We start from the raw sequence: 20,792 nt of genomic DNA, 5'->3' as shown, positions 1-20,792 counted from the left end.
CAATTTCGGTCAGAGGTACGGCTGTGACACCATTACCCACCGGTCCCTATGACGCCGCAATTTCGGATTTCGGTGAGATCTAAACGGCCAATGTCCCTTCGTGGAAAATGGAACGGTCTGCATCATGGACACGCGTGGCTGGATTAAAGAAATTTCCAATTATCGGCGAACCAACAGCTTTTACGATATGAAAACATTTATGTCGTCCAAAATTGTGTTCTTCATAAAAAAAGTTAAAATACTTTGCTTTAACACAAACCCAAGCGATTTATTGTGATCTCCAACAGTTGTATGATGAATGCCAAACTCGTTTGCAATTTCTCGACTTGTTAAATATGGATTATTTTCCAACATGGATCGCAAAACATCATTATCGATCGTGGGGGTGGTCGTCCAGATCGATCACTTTTTTGGAGGCTCAGATCCTCGGAACGAAATTTGCTAAACCATCTTTGACAAGTACGAACATTTACAATATCTTTTCCAAATACCGCACATAAATTTTTACATGCAACCGATGCATTGCATCCTTTTTGGAATTCATACAAAATGCAGTGTCGTAAATGCACTTTATCTACTGACATGTTTTTCACTTTAAATATCACAAGTAAATGATGAACGGTAAAAAAGGACTCCTTTTATATTATAAAGCAGGTAAAAAAACAAAAAAAATTCCCAATGACTCACTAGCCAGATGTTTTTTTCATTTACAAGAAAATTTACCTGCCTATTTAAAATACGACAGAACTTTCCCTCCAACCCAATACTTGTTAAATAACATTTTCGCTTGTTTTATAAAATAATGATACTATATTGAAATAGTGATATGAATTATAAATGAGTTCAACGTAGAATGTATTCTATAAAAACATGCTCTAATTTGGAAGCTTATTTTTAATTAATTTTGGTAACTTTGTATGATAAGAAAATTCATACGAAGTTGCCAAAAAATATTGAAATGTTAGGGTGGTATAGAAATTCTGTAAGCCGGAAGTTGTTTAGATTATGTGTCTTAAAGTTTCACTTGAGTGATACACCGGATGATTTGTAATACCTCTTTAGCAGTGAAGAGGGGCAGCCATAATTTTCGGGATGATAGCGAAGCTGCTCTGGATATAGATTTATGCAGAGTAAGCCATTATTTTGGATGAGGCACTTAAAACAAACCACCTGAACTATTTTTGTTTCTTTTTTGAGAACGAAACAAATTGTTTAGGAAGTTGCTGGACGAGATACTTCAAAGTAGCTTATTATTAGTTTTTAACATATTAATGTCATACCGGAACACTCCTTCACTGGCATCCTTTCTGAGGAAAATCTACTCTCCTTCGTTAAAAAGTTGTAACAAAATTACAGAACATAATGAATACAACAGTAATTTACTCTTTGATCAATATATATTATGCATTAAAACTATTATTCTTTCTTTGACGGTACATTGACCCTTCTTTATTGGAGTCGAATTTATTCACTGCTTAATTATATACCTAAAAAACCGACGACACAGCAAAATTCAAATATTTCTCATTAACTATTGACATTAGTGCATATACGCAAAATGTAAAAAAAATGCATTTGTAAAATCTATACACACATAATTTATAATTTATGATTTGTTATTTCCGATTCCTCATTATTTTGTCCCTCTTTCTCATTTTGGTAATTTTGGAAAAGAATATTACTTTCATATTAATTATTATATCCTTTTATATAATAAGCTTAAGAACGTATTATAATGCAGTTCCAAAAGATATGCCATATGGTTTTAGCCCAAATCAGTGCAAGTTTTTATCAATACCGTAGGAGAGTTAAACGAACGAGGATTAAACGACCATCCCTTGACGCATCCCACCTTCTGAATAAATTTTACCGCGTCAGAAATCTTATCTTTACCAACACTGGCAAAGTAGGCAGAGAAAAACTGGTGAGACTATCTGCGAAAAGCAAGAAGAAGACTTGTTAGCGCCGTGATTGAAACAAGACCTGTTACCGGGGCGGAAGGACTCGTCGACCAATTGCTTCGCTCGGGGGTCGTGTCAGATCATTTGGTTGTGCTTTATGCGACGTGCGTTACGAGTATAACTAGTATTAATAACGCTGTCGGGAACAAATTGCAAGAAACTCGGGAACAAGGTGCACGGTCCTAGCGAGGCGCGAAGGATGTCTGCCCTGCATCTTCCAGCTGGTGCCTTATTTTAGCCGTGCCCTCGTATCTGAATCCCTTCAGCCGACTCCCCAGCAGCATCGGGTTAAATGAGCCATAACTCTGTTGCGCGTTGCTCGGTAACGCGTCTCCCTTGTCAAGAGGGGATTCACATCGACGCGCTTTCGAAATAGACGCGCGCGCCTCGCTCGACGAGCTATTTCCTAACGCGCGAACTACGCCGGATAATTGATCGTCAACGACCAACGAATAACAATGCGGCCGATCTATTTTCTGGAGTTTTTAATGGAAGAGAAAACACAAAAAGGGAGAACAGATGTCAGCCACCGTCGCGTCGCCTCGTGTCGGCGGCTTCGATTCGATAATCGGCGGCTGTATCGTTTCCAAACGCGCTCCAATTAACCAACGGTGGCGGGCGTTCGAGGAAATTCTGTTTGAATCCAATCGGTAGTCGATCAACACTGGCGCCGTCAGGCGAACCGACCCTCGAAATTTGTCATCACGACCTATTAATCGATTGCCGAAGGTGTACGCGGATTGTTTCAGAAGTTGCCCAACTCATTTCACTCCATTGATTCCGCCAGCGTTTATCACTGAACGAGACTACGATTGCTCAGTTTAATACTACGTTCGCGATTTCGTTGACCTTTCTATAGAGAAACGTTGTTGGCACCGATTGCTCTGTTATAAAATCTGACTGACTAAAGCGACAACTCATGACGCGTTCTACTAAATCGTGTTATAAGAGAATCGTATCACACGAAAATTTGCCTCCCATAACACGAATAATATTCTTGTTCCGTACAAGTGAAACATTTTTCCTTGTATAAATTCAACGAAAGAAGTAGTTTAACAAATTCTATACGTAGTTATTAGTTGAACAGAACCAGAAAAACACTTTCATAGTCACACTGTCAATGACCGTAATTATGTTTTAAGCATTCGAGACGAAAATGATGTTCACAAATTTTGTGTAGCTTCATAGGAATACGCATTTTACGCTAAATCATTGAATAAAGGTTAATATAATTTTTTTTTAACTTTAGTCGAGAAAATGGGCTACGTTTGTTATGTACATGTCTAATGAACTGAACATTTAGTACATGCAAGACAACGGGCAGTGTAAATAAACTCTGTCCTGTTATTTTTATAAAGTAATATTTGTTAGTCCCTTTCTAAGTTCGGTAGGTTTGGTGTTAAGATATTGGTCCAATCCAAAAGAGTTTTAATGATTTCAACAATTGAAAAATAAAAATTGTGAATGCAATCATTTTGACCGACTCGGTAGCTGTTGGTATTAAAAGCATCGGAGACATTTTGAGTTTCTGTGTTAGGTGGTTCACTTTATATCGGTTTGAATTTTTATGAGTTGTGGTCGTCGTTGAACATTAACAAAGTTCGATGTTGTTTAACGACGATAGGACGAATTACGTAGCTTGCGGTAGACGCTGTCCCAACAACGTTGTAATAATCTACGTTTAGTGGCTTAAGCAGGTTTGGCCTCAGCGGCTGAAGCATATTGGAACAAATTTTGCATATTTCCTAGTAGGAGCAGTAAGGCTAACAACGGACAGCGTGTCGCTAGCTGGATAACAGGACCTTGCTCAAAGTGAACCGTAACTGGCGTCGGTCCCTCTTAAATTGCTTCGTCCTAAATATTTCATCGGCATTTTGGTCGGCGCTGAACTTCCGACAAAGACGCATTACAACGTTGCTATCCGGTATTCGGCGCCTGTTGGGATTTCTGTTTCGAACCATAGACTGCAGCGATCTTGTAATTAACGGCGTGTCCTCATAAATCCGGGAGGTTAAATCCGTTCTCCTCGGAATCTACGCGCGCCCGCCTAATCGTCGACAATCGTGGACGTAGTCGGCCGATGTCTACAAACGCGGCGGAAGTTATGAATTTCCGCAGCGATGAACACTTTTACCGAGAAGCAAGCGACCGCGCAAGAAGAAACGTTAATTTCGAGGAAATTAGATTCGACGATGTTTGCCGGTTTTTCTCGCGAAGTAACACGGTAAACATAAGTTTCCCGTAATTCTCAAAGATAAAGCGTAACTTCGCAACACCTCGGCCCGACGCTCGGTTAAGTTTTCTTTGTAAAACTCTATCAGCTGCTGTCAAACGGAACGTCTGTGTACTGGGAGTTCCAACCTTGTCTAAAAGCTAATATCAACGCGACATAAGTGATTTATGCGAGCATAAACGGGGCCAGCGAAAATGAAAAAAGTAACTGCGGTATTGTGCAAATCTTTGTATATTAGATAGAACCGAACTTAACTGACATTTCTGATTTTTCGCTAGTGAATTCGTTTTTATAACCAGGTGAGATTCCAATGTTAACCCCTTGCACTATAACAACGGCTCAGGCTGGAGATCAATATTTCACATATAATTTACTAAAATGTTATTTATTTTTCTTAAAATAATGAAAAAATGGTTTCGTTCTATTTGGAAAATTATTAACTTTTTTCCAGTGTTTAATGGTTAATATTGTTGCTAATGTTTCGAAAAGAAATTCTAAAAATTATGTAAAACCTCTTAATTAGGAAAATTTAAAAGGAACATACATTAGGAAATAAAACCTTTATTTCTTAAAAGTATTAAGGAAACAACATTTCTTTAAGCGTAAACAACAATGACATAATATTTTTCAGCACTATATGAAAATCGTTGTGCGATTATTTAAAAGAAAGAAATGTTTATTTATTAAAACCTGTGTGTTAGAGCTCGAAAAATGTTTAAGAATGAAATGAAATGTTAAATCTTTGAAAAGAGATAGAATAAAGTGATCAGACGATTTTCGTAAACGATACGATGACATTTCGATCAGTGATTTTACACATTTCTATATTAATAAACATTAAGAGCTACTTGACTGAAAATGAATTCCATTCAATTCGTATTTGCGTGCAAATGGAACTCTCGAAGGGTGCGATGAATCGAAAGATAAAATAAGGAAAAAAATTCCATCAGCTGTTCCTACTTCATTCTACCCGGTGTCCTCCGAATTAATATTCTCCGCCTTGGTGTTTCTGCGCTCTCTTGGCTGCGTGTTCTCGCTCCGACCGACCGGTTTTCCTTTGAGAGTTCCGGGTGACAAAGTTTCCAACATTTAATGACATCTCTGGAGGAAACGAGAGGAGACAGCAGCGGCGATGGCAATCCGACGGAGAAAAAGAGACGGTGCCTGATCGAACGTAGCCGACGGCAAACGCGAAACGTCTCATGAGTCTCTATGAAATGGCGTTTCTTTTGTCGATGGAATTGCGTCTTCTTCTTCTTCTCCTTCTTCTTCTTCTTCTTCTTCTTCTTCTTCTTCTTCTCGGCGTAGCTCAAATTCATTGCTCACTGTAACTAGACGCGGAAATGGGATCCGTTACATTAGGAGGGCAACCCGTCAGAAACTGTCATAATGTTCTAATAATGCCACCTGGAGAGCAAGTTACAACGATACGCGACAATAATCGTCTAAGTTCTGTTTCGACGGTAACAGAGTAATTAGAAACTTCCGCGTAATTGCCGGCATCGTCTTACTGCTTGTTTCGATAAACGTATCGCGTCTTCAAGACGTATTTCCATTCGTAGAAGTCCATTTTGCGCGACATAATAATATACATAGTGGCCCGGATCCCGTAGTACAATCGATCAGATAGTAATACAACATGAAATAATATTAAATTAGGTATAAGATTTTTTTATTTGAGGCTTCGTTTTAGGAAAAGTCGACTTTAAGATTTATTCATCTTTGAAAAGATAGTGTTTACGGACATTGACAATTGAATAGCAATGCGAACACTAGGGTATCGACGCGTGGGTGTTTTCCTTCCGGGGTTGTAAGGCCCGGATTGAACCGTTGGAGGACGCGTGATGCCGGTGTCGCGGATATATTACCCGCCAAATTAATATTGGGTAACGGATTCGAATGTTAGAGCAGTGATTGCGCGTACAATGTTTGTTTGTTAACTCGACTTAGAGTTAACTCTAAGTTAACTTAGAGCTAACTAGAAGACTGAATGACTCGACTTGTGATGTCTCGACTGGGAGACTGTGATATTGTGTTTCCTCTGAATGAAAAATGACTGAATGTTTCCTCGACTGTTGGAGGTTAAAACTGTATCTCGACTGCTGGAGATTGTGTGATGTCGACTGTTTGACTGATGTTTCCTCGACTGCTGGAGGTTAAAACTGTATCTCGACCGCTGGAGATTGTATGTTGTCGACTGGTTGTTGACTGTTTGACGAGTCCCTTGATGTGGACCGTTTGACTAATGTGTGCAGACTGTTGAGAAGACGAATCGTTCGACTCGATCGTCGTCGAACTAGAATTCGTCTGGGGGTGTGGGTGTTTCTGCCTTTTTGGGGGGTTTCTGCGAGAACTTGCATTTCGGTATGTAAGAAGGGCACTGATTGGGTTTTGCCTACTGCTGCATATTACCAATCAGTGCCTTCGTTGACTTGGCGACACCATGTTGTCGCGTGTGAGGATGTTGTGTGTATAGAATGTATGGCGTTAAAAAGTGCTACGGGAAATCGTCCACGGGAACCGCCCTCGACGGTTACGGTACCGTCCATACTCAATTAGCGTGATCCTTCGGATTACCCGGTTTACGGCACGTTCCAGCTGTGGACTTCAAAAATGCTATTAAGCAGTTCTCTTAGAAATCTTAACTTTATGACACGTAATGGTTATTGAGGAAGACGGAAATGAAATTAACATGTTTCAGGTCGCCAGATGTAAAAAGAGTCTTCTTCTCAAAAATAACCTTCCTCGTGACCGTGTCATAAACCCCATCGGCAGAAACTCCAGGTGATTGTTCCTTCGGGACGGAACAACAATGATGGAAACATTCCGTTTACTACATAAATCGCAACAATTAATGAACAAACTAACAGGACTAACATTTCAAAAAGATTTAACTAATTTGGAGCAATTTTAAAAAAGCTGTTTCGTTTGAGAAAACGAAAATAACTTCTATATTATTATATAATTTTTTAAATATTAGATATATTTTTCGGTAAATAAAATAAAAATTAAATAAATATTGTTTAACACTAATGTTATGAAAACATAGAAATGTTAATAGAATTAAATGCCTTATAATAACTTAAACGTTTACTGTCGAATAACCGGTTAGTGAAATGTTATGAAAAAGCGGTTGCCCAGTTGCACCAGAAGCAGAATCCAGAACGGAAAAATGTTTCGCCTTTCCACGGGTGAACCCGTTCCTTTGTTCGCCACACACTTTTTCACAACAATAACGTACTCTCCCAACGTGGACATAGCGGAAAAAAGTGGAACATTAAATCTCCATATGTTGACAAATTATTACATCCGTAGAGCTTTTTTGCTTACTTTTAATGCTGCATCTGGATTCTCGTTCATTACAGAAATGCAATGTCACATTTCTAGAGATTAGAGGCTGGATACTACAGACTAGACACTAGAGACTAAAGACTAGGGACGACTGATAATTAATTGTTATTAACTGATAAGTAATTCCTCGAAGAAGATCAGGTTAAGATTCCGATTACTGAGCAATTTAAATTACGCGCCAAATATAGCCGAGTCTTTTTAGCACAATTGAACACGACTCTTCGTAAGACACACTGGACTGTTTGCTTCGTAGGATCTCTCTTATTTTACGCCCGAACCAAATGATCCCGTGCGAACAGGTCTACTAAGAGTCGACTACCCCACACGGGTCCAACAACCCGTAGACGGCCAGAACTCGAGACAACCAAGTAACACTAGACATCCTATTACCGCGAGGGAACGGACGTCCCCGGGGAGATCCTGCATCGTCTCGCCTTGCTAGAAAAAGGTTGTCGGCAAGCGTTCATGGTGAGGTGACTGCGTGAGGACAGTTGCTGGTATCCTCTGTCGTCGGGGACAACAGAGAAGAAAATCAGACGCGGTCTGGGACTCGCGGCCATCCGTGAGACGGTCTTGTTAATAGAGTTTAGCGCGCGACAGATTCGTTGGACTAAAACCCGATGTAGAGGTGGAGGTATAGAAAAGCAGACGATCGCTGCCGAAAACGATGAAAACTCACTGTCGAGTGAACTCCAATCGCATTACGTCGTTGTAAATCGCGTGCGAACCAACCGTGCCGACGATCTGAGAACACGGTGAGTCGCTCTTTGTGACTTTTCCTGATTTTCCTTTCATGTAGTGGCTTGGAAAATTTAGCGTGAGGACGAATATCTTTTCGAGACGATTTTCTATATCCGGCGTGCGACGCCTCGCGTCCCGTCGAAGCCGCGTTTTACCGGAAGCGACGAGCGTTCCTTGTTGAATTAGGTCGTAATTGTGTTCGAAAGTTTTCCTCGGGGAATTGCGTCTCCTAGGTAGAAGTGTCACCCTCGCCCTTTCGTTTCTCGCATGAGGAAGATTGGAGAATTCGCGAATACGCAACTCGCGCATCAGCATGTAAAGCGACATCTCCGCGGCTCTTAGGCGGAGGCGATCTCCATCGTGGCCGCGTTCATCTTCTGGAAGAATAATTCTTCGTGCAGTCAGTGATATCCGCGCCTAATATCCGTACTTTGTGGTTTTACGTTTCTGTGCCGTACCGCGTTACCCTACGATCATTTTAAGCCTTTCACTACGGCAGTGTCGTCCGCCGAAATACTGTCACTGAATGAAAGCTCGCGCCGGAAACATGCACAGTGATGTGATTTTTGTATATACGTTTTTGTTAGTTTTAAGTAACAACTGCGCTGAATAAAACAATCGTTGTTCTAATGTAACAAGTATATTTACATTTTTAATATGAAATGACCTACAAAATTATTAAAAAATAAAATGATTAAAATGCTGTCATCAATTACGGATGGCACTTGTATACACATCATTTGGATGCCGCATATATGCGGCGCTCGGAGCGAAAGGGTTAAATTCTCGAACAACTGTCGCTAAAATTCTATAAAAAGTGTGAGTTTTCGGGTGCGGTCTCGTGACCGCCTGTTTAGTAACTTGGATAGAATTTAAATAATCTGGAGCCTTGTATTCGAGGATTCATTCTACCTGTGAGATCCATTCTGCCGTAAAGCTGACCTACCTATCCCGGTGTTCGAACCCTAGTCTTTATCGCGTCTAGTTTGATCGATCGTAAGTCAAGATTCGCATTCGGAGATTCAATTTAGAGTTTCGTGTGGTACTTTTCCAAAGCCTGGCGCCCGAATAGTCTTTCGCATGTTCCGAATCGAATTCCGTACGTATGGCCGTGCGTAACCAGACTTAAGCGCCTATAAAATCCTCGCAGCTGCCCTCCTTTCCGACTCGAACACCGATCAAAATGGGACAACGTCACCATACATTAAGTTTTTTAGACAAGTGTAAAGTGTAGTTTCCAAAACTGTGTATTTATCCGAAAAATATAATTAACTCTTTGCACTCGAATGGCGACTCTGCGGTGCCATTAAAATTGTTGCACCACGTTCCAAAATTATTTTCATAGATATCGCCAAAGCTTAGATTTAAAAAATTGTTAAAATTTTAATCGTTATATGAGTTGCGTGACTCAATCTCATGTGAACCGAATGCATTTTGTTATACAAAATGGAAATAGTGTAAACCACAAAAATGATTTCAGATTTACAGTTGAAATGACTCCGAGTGCAAAGAGTTAAATATGCCATATCTTCTTGCAAGTTTCAATAGATCGAAATCAGATGAACCAATACAACACTGGACAGTTAGGATACTGCCGTTACTCGGATGAAGTACGTCGTTTCGACAGAGGGGCAATAAGGGTATTTCGTTGGCCTCTCTTGACCTGCACGTCCGTAGCCTCACTTTTCTTTGACCTCCCGAAACCCACTTCTATTAGTAAACGAGAAGAGCCACAAGCTAATCGACGCGAGGAGGATCGGCCGCTTGCTTCTCCTAATCACGTTTCTTGTTCAACGCGTAACTTACCCAATAATAATCAAAATGAAAACAAAATGAAAGTGGCTGTGTGGAGCGGGCAACCGATTTTCCTTACCCTTAGTCTCTTGTGTTATTCACTTTATTCCGGTTATTAACCACTTCGGTACGAGCGTCGACTATAGTCGACGGCCACAGATGAACACGCACAGCCGAGTGTCGACTATAGTCGACGGCCGTGATATGAACGCACACGGCCGAGCGTCGACTATAGTCGACTATAGTCGACTGCCAAGAACTTTTGCCTTATCTCTACAATTGCAGTGTTTACGTCCAGAAATACACATAAATAAGCTTTTCTCGTCAAAGATCTGTGAAAGAGCAAAACGGATTCACTGTCGATGCACGAAGTAGCATGCGAATGGTGAGTGCCGGCTGTGGGCACAATTTCGTGGCCGATGCGCGCCGTACCGAAGTGGTTAAAATGATAATACTCGACTAATGTATACTGCTAGCCTGCGAACGTGAAAGTAATAATACTGCACGAACATAGCATGATTACTTTTAATTACTGTAATTAGTGATATTTAATATTTATGACAAATAGATTATAATTGCATCATAATAGACATCATATAACACAAACATAAAAATGATGTGTATAGTACAGCAGATTTGCTGCATAATAAAAGTTAATTAAGATAATATTTAGTAATTAGTAATTACATATAATCATGTGTTGATCAGAAGAATCTGAAATTAATGCTTCGGGGATAAGTCAACGCTCTTGCGTCTTATAACTGTTGCGTTTGTCTCAGTTTGCCTCGATTGTGCTAGCCATTTGTTTGATTGCTCGCCCGTGGTCGCGTAAATAGTGCACACAGAGCCACACAAAGCACAGGCATCTTTCCTAGTCACAAGTGGCGACCGCGGGGGAGCGACCTGGTGACGGAAGTCAGAAGGCGTTGTTTGCTTTTAATTGCCCGACTCGAGTTCCTCGTTCCATGGAAATTCAGCGTTGCGGTTAACTTGGAAAGATCATTTCTGTCAATAAGAGGAACGCGTATACTCTACTTTTGCGAGGGCGTTAACATTTTAACGATCGGTTATTCATTCAGCCATAAACTTCTGTTATTATAGAGTAATTAAATCCATTAACATTTTTACATTTTTATAACCTTGGCATTAAACAATATTTATTTTATCTATTTTATTTATTTTACTTTTACGTTAGTTATTTTATTGATTACGACAAGTATCTAATATTAGAAATATTATATACTAATATTGAAGCTTACAGTAATGCAATGTAGTGCTTATACCTGAATAATAGACAACAAATTAGTGGTAAAAAGCTAATTTATAGACTTCCGTTCGATAAAATGTTAATATTAACGGACGCTACAATAGACAAGGAAAATGCTATATGTTACAAATAACTATAAATCGCTTTCATAAAGATCGATAAACCGATTATATCAATACTGCAGGACATCGACCGTCCTAACACAAAAAACCCATATGTATTCCTTTGTGCACATATATGGTAAACAGACCCCGCCGAACAGAGCTAGACAGAAGCGTACGAAAACTCCTTTGTAATACATTGACCTCAGAATACAGTTATTAAAATCTATTTAAGAATTCTTCATTAAAATACCCTGCACCATAGTTTAACACTATAAATTTCTTCATGGTGTACAAATTATTCGGATAATTACACTGGATAATTGGAATGAAATCAAGTAAATCTTTTGAGAAGATTTTCACGGAGCTCTAAATGTCGCAGACATTTGCAATTTACCTCTTAAGTGACTCACTGTAACTAAATTGAATAAATCGTGACATTCAGGGCGCTTGGACAAGCAAGACAAGTTCCATTCACTTGCAGCAGAGACTTTAATTTATTTTCACTTTATGTCTACAGAATTACGATATTTAAGAGATTAACGCAAACGTGGTAGTTCCGTGGAAAATATGGTTTTATAGAGCTGGTGGTGAAAATAGTTCTAAACAACTTTGATATATTCGTAATAAGAACGTTAAATATAGAAGTAACATTAGTAATAACAATAATGATAATTGTAAGTAACACTGCTTAGATACACGTCCTATACTAATCTATACGAAGCTAATTTATCCTAGTTTAATCTACAACCTCTTCGTAATTTTTTCTATATCTTTAATCCATTTTACAACATGTCCTACCTTCTCGCATGCAATAGTTTTCCTAAACTCAGAGCTGCCTTCTCCACGCCTTCGTAATCTTCTAACAGGTGTTTAAACGAACCCCTATCCCTTTCGCAAATCTTGCACCTACTCTCTTCATCCGTTCTCCAATACATGTACCCCTATTCCATGTTACTGCACCTCACCCTCGCCATGAGACATTACAAACGTTTCCTTCCTTTTTCTTCTCTGTACCTCACTCTATTTACGTTCTTTATATATTTGTATTTCTCATTATATCCAGACTCCTTTATTTTATTATACCCAAACCCCCTTATTTTATTATATTTCTACATATTTCAGTGCGTGCTATGTTCGCATACCTACCTTCCGTCTACAAACTCCCCTTATCGCTCTCTTCAAGTTGCGTTGACAAGTGCTCGGACCGTCGCGAGCACGCCTCTCACGTTCTCGTCTTGCTCTCGTCGCGCACAAAACACGCTGACATTTCCTCTATATATCTTAGTAATTTTACTATATTTTGATTTAACTTCTTGTGCTATTTCAAAAGGAAACTTCAGAAAAACATGCATGCCTCAAAAAGTTGCGCTGAAATAACTCAATTCCCCGTAATCACTTTAATGTCCCCTGTGAGGGGACAGCCGAGTGCAAAGGATTAAAGGTGGTTGCTACATGGAAATCAGTTTTTTAACACTTTATTGAACGGTCATTCGTCGTAAAAATTTAGTTCAACGTTAAATTTTCGTTTCTATTTTGATTTTATTTATTTTACTAATCGCGAAAGATATTTAATATTTAAAAAGTTACATAATAATATTGAAGCTTACGACGGTAGTACAATATTACACATTTATCTTATTAATAGATAAAGAATTAATGGTTACTATGATAACCGATTCACAGGCTACCGATCGGGGGAAAAAGCCAATTTATAGGCCACCGTGTTAATTACTTCAGAGATTACTAAACTTTGATTTAGTCGTTATTCTGCTTGAATCTGTTAGTTTAAATCAACAATAGCGATGGTGGTAATAATAATAGCAATAATGATAATGACAATGATGAAAAGAAGAAAAGAAGGAATTTAATTCGAACTAAAATATGCAAAATGGGCAACGGCAGTGAAATGTAAGAATCATGCTTCTTTTTCGCCGGCGAACTTTCTTCTTTATGCGTGAGCACGATGTGTCAACAGGAGTCGCCGGATGACGGACAAACGGTTCCATTTGCAGAGCACTTCGGGCCGAGGGTATGCCGTGTAACTAGCAGTTCGTTCAATCCGGCCCGGTATCGATCACGTTCCGCAATATGCACGGTGATTACTTGCACAGCGCATTAGCGAATAGTATTAAGTTGCATTATCCACGGGGCTCAACTATCGGCACTATCGGCAGGTATCGATCGTTCACACCGCGTGGCTGTTTCGCGTGGCAGCATCCGACGACGGCGCAACACGGGGCCGATCTATCGGTACTTTATGACGTCGTAACGTTGCCAAAATATACGACGTGTGCACGATACAATGTTGCTGCGTCTGCCATTTTAACATACGGCCCGCGTGATACGGCCCGTACTCCGAATGTCACGCGAATATGCGCGTCGCAGCGAGCGGACCGAGCTGGTCCTTCCCCCTATTTTTTTTTAACAAAAAGGAAAAAAAGTCCGACAGCCAGATAGGGCAACCTCGAAAAATGAGAGCACTATCGCGAGATTCGGCGCGGAACGCAATTCCGGGCAGAAATGGCCCGGTGTGAAACGACACTGTACTGTATCTCACCTTATAGAAACTCGAGACTTTTGTCACTCGCGTGCACGTTTTTGGTTACTTCGTTATTGATGGGACGAATAAATTCCATGGTTGCTCCTCTTGTTCCCTTATTATTTACGACGGGTATACGTACGGCCTGCCTGAATTGCAGCTTGATGCTGCCGCGCACCATGTTTACTCGCGTGCTGCAATGTATTGTTAAATATTGGACATTATTCCGACCTCGTTTCTCTTTAATACCGGATATGAATTGTCAACAGCGGGTGGGGTGTCGGGGAATTTTAATTTTTCGGAGACTGGTGCTATATTTTACCCAGTAACAGCTTGCAAGCTTTGCTATGATAGTTGTTATTTAATTGTAAATAAAAAGTTAAATAATTATCTGGCTGGTGAATTTTATATTTAATGATTCCAGAGGATGGTACGACAGATGGGGTGTGTCAATAAAATGAAAATTTTCCAGAGAATGCTTAATTAACGCGTCGTCTCTGCTCATATTAAACTACGCGTTTCCAACGAAATGGATGCAGCGGAATACAAATTTTTTCGTTTCATGAATAAATATGGAATAATGCGATGCAGAAAGTAAGAATTCAGCAATTCATTTTTGTCGTACGTTTTGACTGTATTTGAATGTAGCAAATTGGGTAACAATTAGCATGTTAAAATCCTTTTCGTTAATGATGAAAACTGGTCGTGCAATTTGAAAGTATTAGTTTGTGTTATTTTAGATTACTACCATACTTGTCTCGAATTTTTCATTTCTCTGGTTGAAACATTCGATCTAGTGGATATTAGAACGAATTGTATCCTCATTACGTGCAGTAATGCACACAGATTGTTACAAGACTTTGAATATCAATGCACAGCTGAAAGATACTTGACATTTAAGGAGTTCTCAAGATTACAGGCTCTAGTTGCTTAATGATAAACTTAATATTCACGAGCAAATGAATTTCTTTTAATTTGCAGCAGCAGAAGATTGCTGAAACAAGAGAACAGAATTAATAACGCACAATAAGTCTGCCGCTCCCTTTTCAACTTAATAAACTTCCTTGATGGAAAAGAGAACTTATACTTTAACCCTTTGCGGCAAGGTTTCTTTTGCAGTTACTCTGATTAGAACTTTTCATTAATACTTTTCTTTTACGGAGAGGAAAAATTCTGTCCATTGGATAACTGAATTTATTCTCCTTAAAAAGTGGAATCTTTACTAATATCCATATTTAAGGCATTCTAATAGAATCATCATGTTTAATTTCCCAGAATGTTGTAAATCAATGCGTTCGATAAAAATATGAATTTACATTAACAAAGTCATCAGTTTTTGTCACAATCAAACTCTCTTCGTTGCATATATAGAAAAATTATTTTATGGGCTTTCAAACAGTAGAAGAATTCGAAGAACTTAAGCTTATCGATAAACTATTGTTCAGTTATCGAACTCCTTAATACAACGAACTTTTGTTAATACAAAATAAAATTATGTTTTTTCGTTATCCATGTCTAAGCATTCAGATAAACACTGACACACAGTAAATATCAATTCTATTTTTCTTCTTAGAAATTATTAGAATCGAAGAAATTCGAATCATTGTTCATAACTGTGAACAGAACAGAGGGGCATAATAGCAATGACATGGTAAAATTTGAGGTAAATCTGTAATTTTCTTGTATGTTTTTTAAACATATTACGGTATTGAAATTTCGCTTTAGTAGCTGAGTTTCTTATTACAAAACACATAACTTTGTAATTTAATAGATCCTAAATTTTAATAGTTCCTAATAGTTTGGGAGTTGTTTCCACTGCTTAACCTCTTAAGCACGACACGCCACTATAATAGCTTTCGTGAATGTTTCGTGCTTTACTCAATTGTTTTATCAATTATTAAAGCAAACGATTCAACTGAAAGTATATATGTACAATACACTAAGAAAAGAATAGATGTAATTAATACTATATATATATATCAGGTTATGTTAATTGGCTATGTAATGTATGTTCCGTTCCAAAGGCACAATCACCTGGAGTTTCTGCCGATGGGGTTTATGACACAGACGCGAGGGAGGTTATTTTTGAGAAGAAGACTTTTTCTACATCTGGCGACCAGAAGCATGTTAATTTCATTTCCGTCTTCCTCAATAACCATCACGTGTCATAAAGTTAAGATTTCTAAGAGAACTTCCTAATAACATTTTTGAAGCCCACAACTGGCACTGCACCTTTTAACGGCATAAATTGCATACATGCAAACATCTTCACACACGACAAGAGGATGTCGCCAAGTCAACGAAGGCACTGATTGGTACTATGCAGCAGTAGGTAAAACCCAATCAGTGCCCTTCTTATGTACCGAAATGCAAGTTCTCGCGGAACCCCCAAAAAGGCAGAAACGCCTCCCCCCCCCCCCCCCAGACGAATTCTAGTTCAACGACAATCGGGTCAAATGATTCGTCTTTACCTCAGTCAGTCTACAATCATTCGTCAAACGGTCCACATCAAGGGACTCGTCAAACAGTCGACAACCAGTCGACAATATACAATCCCCAGCTGTCGAGATTCAGTTTCATCCTCCAGCAGTCGAGGAAACATCCAACATCACAGTCTCCAAGTCGAGACATCACAAGTCCAGTCATTCAGTCTTCAACGTCGAGCTGAATCGTTAAGAAACAACATCGTACGCGCAACCACTGCTCTACCATTTGAATCCGTTACCCAATATTAATTTGGCGAGTAACATATCCGCGACACCGGCATCACGCGTCCTCCAACGGTTCAATCCGGGCCTTACAACCCCGGAAGGAAAACACCCACGCGTCGATACCGTAGTGCTCGCATCGCAATTCAATATACAATGTATATAGCTATACGGAAAAAGTATATATTAAGAAAAATGGTAATTTAGTTATGAAAAACTTTATTTGTGCAAAATCCAGCCGTGCCTAAGAAGTTAAGTGCAAACTGGGGCCAATAAAGAAATATGTATCAAATATGTTTCTAAAAACTATCTTTATCTGCTATCTCTGTCAAAATGGGCGTATATCACTTTGTTCCCCGGTAAGTAACACTTTAGCATAAAAATCTTTTTTCTAAATTTAACAGTATTTGTGTAACCGTAGTCCAAATTTGAATTGCTATTTCTAACTTGATCTCGCCTACGCCGCGTCTCCCGGGTGCATCCGAAAGAGACAATAGGCAGTCGCCCCCTGTGCTTCCGCAGTTGCCGCATTTTCGCGGGCTAGCGCGGTTCGAATAGCGGAGCGGCCTGATTGAAAGCGGAGTAGCTGCGGTTTCAAGGAGGCGCCGGCAAAGAAATCGGAGCTCATCGGCGGACCGGTTGTTCAAACGGAAACCTGGGAGAGAAGCATACGTGGTCGAGGGTAGGCGCGTTTCGGGCTTGCCTAAATTTCGTACGCCGGGCACGGTTGTTCCGTATAAATCACAGGTTCGCTCGTCCCTCGCCTAACTTGCAAAGCGCAAACCCGCTGTCTCGAATAGCTGCTGCTTTCGGGAATAAAACGACGGATGAAGGTGGCCCGTGATCCGAACGACGCCGTAGAACTCGGAGTGTTGAAAAAAAATATGAACCTTGCCGGATGGAATGCAAAAGAGTAAAGATCGAGCTCGGGTCTTGATTTGGACGGCAGCCCTTTGATTCGTCGAGAAGCCTCTCGAAAGCGCCTTTTTACCGGGCGACAGCGGGTCTCGAGAACACTCGGCCTGCGTTTCGGCGTTAATGCAAATGAGAAAGTCCTGGAAAATACAGGACTGAAGAACCAGGGTAGTGGATCTGGTTACTGTGCTGTGGCTTTGCTTTGTTTTCGGACATAATCGACTTTGTATTTCTCGAATAAGACATATTAATGTTTGTTTTATTAAAATAAAAGAATACAAAAATTTAACATGTTTTACTTGGTCAATAAAACGATAATTATTTTCGAAAACAAATCGAAGATATAAAAAATGATCAGCCTGTAGTAACCGACTCCGTTACTCTACGGGTCAATAATGTGTTCTCAAAATACTTTTGCTTGGGCGTTGATCGTCATAATTCTCGCTACAAGTGATTAATACTTATGTACTTTGTTTTGTGATTTCTTTACTTTAGTAATAAAATCGGAAGTCTTATTTTCATAAACTTGTTTACTGCTGAGAGATAGCAGGATTATACTTCTATGTTTAATCCTGACTAGGTTTTAATACTTGAACCTCAGCGGTCGATATTGTTAATAACAGAAATGTATGGTTAGCGGTATTCTTGATATCTATAATCTACAATAGTATTATTAAATAAAGTTGTTCACCAATATTTGAGAAAATGCTTTCGCTGTTATTCGAACTCACCTTTGGATTCTAATATATGTAAGTATTTCTTGTGCATATATTTAGACTGCGGATTTTTATGCGAAATAAAAATCATCTTCATCAGTTGTAACAAAAATCGATCAAATAGAAATTTTTTTCTTCAGCAATTTCAGTGAGTTGAAAATAGGACGTAGAACCCTTTTTGATATTTTCCTTGTTTTAAATGGCGCCTAACCATTTTCGTTAGTGTGTGTGCTTGGATGGGTGTTTCGGTATATCGATCCTTAACATCCGTCACTTCGGATTAAAACCTACGATGAATATACAATGGATTGACTATGCTGTGTTCAAACAGTTAGAAATGCATAAAATTTGTAGTCTACTTACTATAATTCAAATAAAGTATAAAAATAGTAAAGCGAGTAAATATAATAGTATAAATATTAAATAGAATGGTAAAGATATTCAATATCGAAATAAGAGTAAATATACCATGCTCGGGATTGAATTGCTGGTTATGTCATATGGACGTATTTCGAATGCAATGAAAATGTCACAGTGGATCATGAACAGAATATCGTAAAGTCTGGTTGTGTATCCAAGCATGAAACGTCAATTTTCAAAGAAATAAAAATACATTGCGTGCTATGAAATAAAATGGACGATACCAATATCACAGGACATGTTATTTCTTTTTAAAATGTAATGGAAAATACACGATTAAAAATAGCAGTCATCCACCCCTTGACCATATAAAACTGTCTCTCTAGGCGTAGCACGCTACAGTACTTTCTCGCCAACTATTTTATTTCCTCTCGATTTTGCAGTCGGCTTTTTTGGAAGGGAAGTTAGAGGTCGATCGCAGTAGTTGTCCACCACATTCCAATCACTTCTAACTCGTAGAATCTCTGTCCTCGAAATGGAGTGAGCAATCATGGTGATGGACGGTGCACTGTTTCCTTTTTTTTTCGAAAAACAGACGACTACGAGGTAATCAATTAGCCTGGTTTGGTGCGGTCTCGCTATCCATGTAGAACCGAATTAGTCTATATCTCCGATAGGAAGAAGAGGGCGAAACCGCTGGCAAAGGTGGGCGAGTCGGATAAATTGCAGCGTCGCCTTCTAATCAGTTCATTCGGTTAAAGCAGAGTGGCGCATTGTGGTGCTCGTAGGCCCCGGGCAATTTCTTAATGCCCAGGCATTAATTCTCTGCGACGTGTCTTATTCGTCAGATGTCGCGAGGACTTCTTTTTTTATAACAATTTGGTAGTTTGCATTTGAAAAGCAAGAAACTTTTCTCGTAAACTTATCTAAATATGTGATTAATACCGAAGGAATAAAACTTGCGAATCTTACACATTTATCACAAAAATGAATAGATCAAACTTAAAATATTAATAATTCTTCGCATACGAATGACGACTCTCCTGCTAAATTAAAAATTGCGATATCACAAATTACAACAATATTTGCATTTCTAATTTTGTTCAATTTCAATAAATTGCTGAAAATTTTACAACAGAAGAAATGTTTGCGTCGTCGGGGTTAAATAGTTTCGAGAAAAAAGACATCAAATGTTACTTAACCTCTGTATTTTGCATACAATTTTTATTTGGCATAAATTAAATGAAAATAATCGAATGATTTATGAACGTTAATCAAGGGAATCGTAAAGCAAAGCCGTTCCTCGTCAGTAATCCGATAATCGTGATCCAATTTGCTCGCGTTTTTTGGTGATTCGCGTGAAACAGCGACCGGGCGGGGGAGGGGGGGGGGGGTGGTTCTATTAATTAGCGTCGAAACTGCAACCGTTTGATATAACGAAATTTAATTCAGCGGCAGTAATGCCGTCGGAACATTTAATCTCGACCATTTGTCTGTTTATTTTCCAGGTGAACGGTGCGTGGACTCTGCCCGGATTCGTCTGCGACTTTTACATCGCCATGGACGTCACCTGCAGCACCAGTTCCATTTTCAACCTCGTAGCAATCTCGATAGACAGGTGAGCGATCCATGACATTGTCTCCGTTCTATAGGAATCCATTGTTCACGGTTACAGAACGTTCTCGCGCTTGAAAATTCTCCTCTCCTCCCGACAATAAGAGAAGAACAAAATCGAAATTGCCCCGATCCATTTACAAACTTGCCTAACAGAGATACAGGCGTATCGAACTCGAATTGCGCCCGCAAAGAGAAGATCCCGCATCGAGCACTGTATAAAAAAAACGGGGAACAAAAGGAATGTAGAAAAGTCAAGAAAAACAGGGCGGCTGATCTATCCGGTTTACGTGACTCGAATAACAGAAACGAACTTAAGAAACTGCGAGCGACGAAATGAGCTAGTTGAAAGCTGTAGACGAGATTTCTGTGAATCAAATTTTTCTAGAAACGCCTCGAACCAAACGGTCACGTCTGAACCGAAAAGAAGTCCTCGAGACGGTTTCCCTATTCTTGTTGTTCGCAGAATACAGCCGGTCAAAAGTGCTC

General features: G+C 39.4%; 1 protein-coding gene across 1 annotated transcript in view; it reads left to right on the top strand.

Moving 5' to 3' along the window:
- Dop2r (dopamine D2-like receptor) overlaps positions 1 to 20,792 on the top strand; it is a 334,074-nt gene that overhangs the window by 290,266 nt on the left and 23,016 nt on the right. The window contains exon 3 of the mRNA XM_078178174.1: positions 20,198 to 20,307. Coding sequence (XP_078034300.1) covers positions 20,198 to 20,307 — 110 coding nt within the window. The remainder of the gene's footprint in view (positions 1 to 20,197; positions 20,308 to 20,792) is intronic.

This window comes from Augochlora pura, chromosome 4 (genome assembly GCF_028453695.1).
Source record: "Augochlora pura isolate Apur16 chromosome 4, APUR_v2.2.1, whole genome shotgun sequence".
Classification (NCBI taxonomy): domain Eukaryota; kingdom Metazoa; phylum Arthropoda; class Insecta; order Hymenoptera; family Halictidae; genus Augochlora; species Augochlora pura.
Note: the sequence above shows the minus strand (reverse complement) of the source record. Positions and strands in the feature narration are given on the sequence as shown.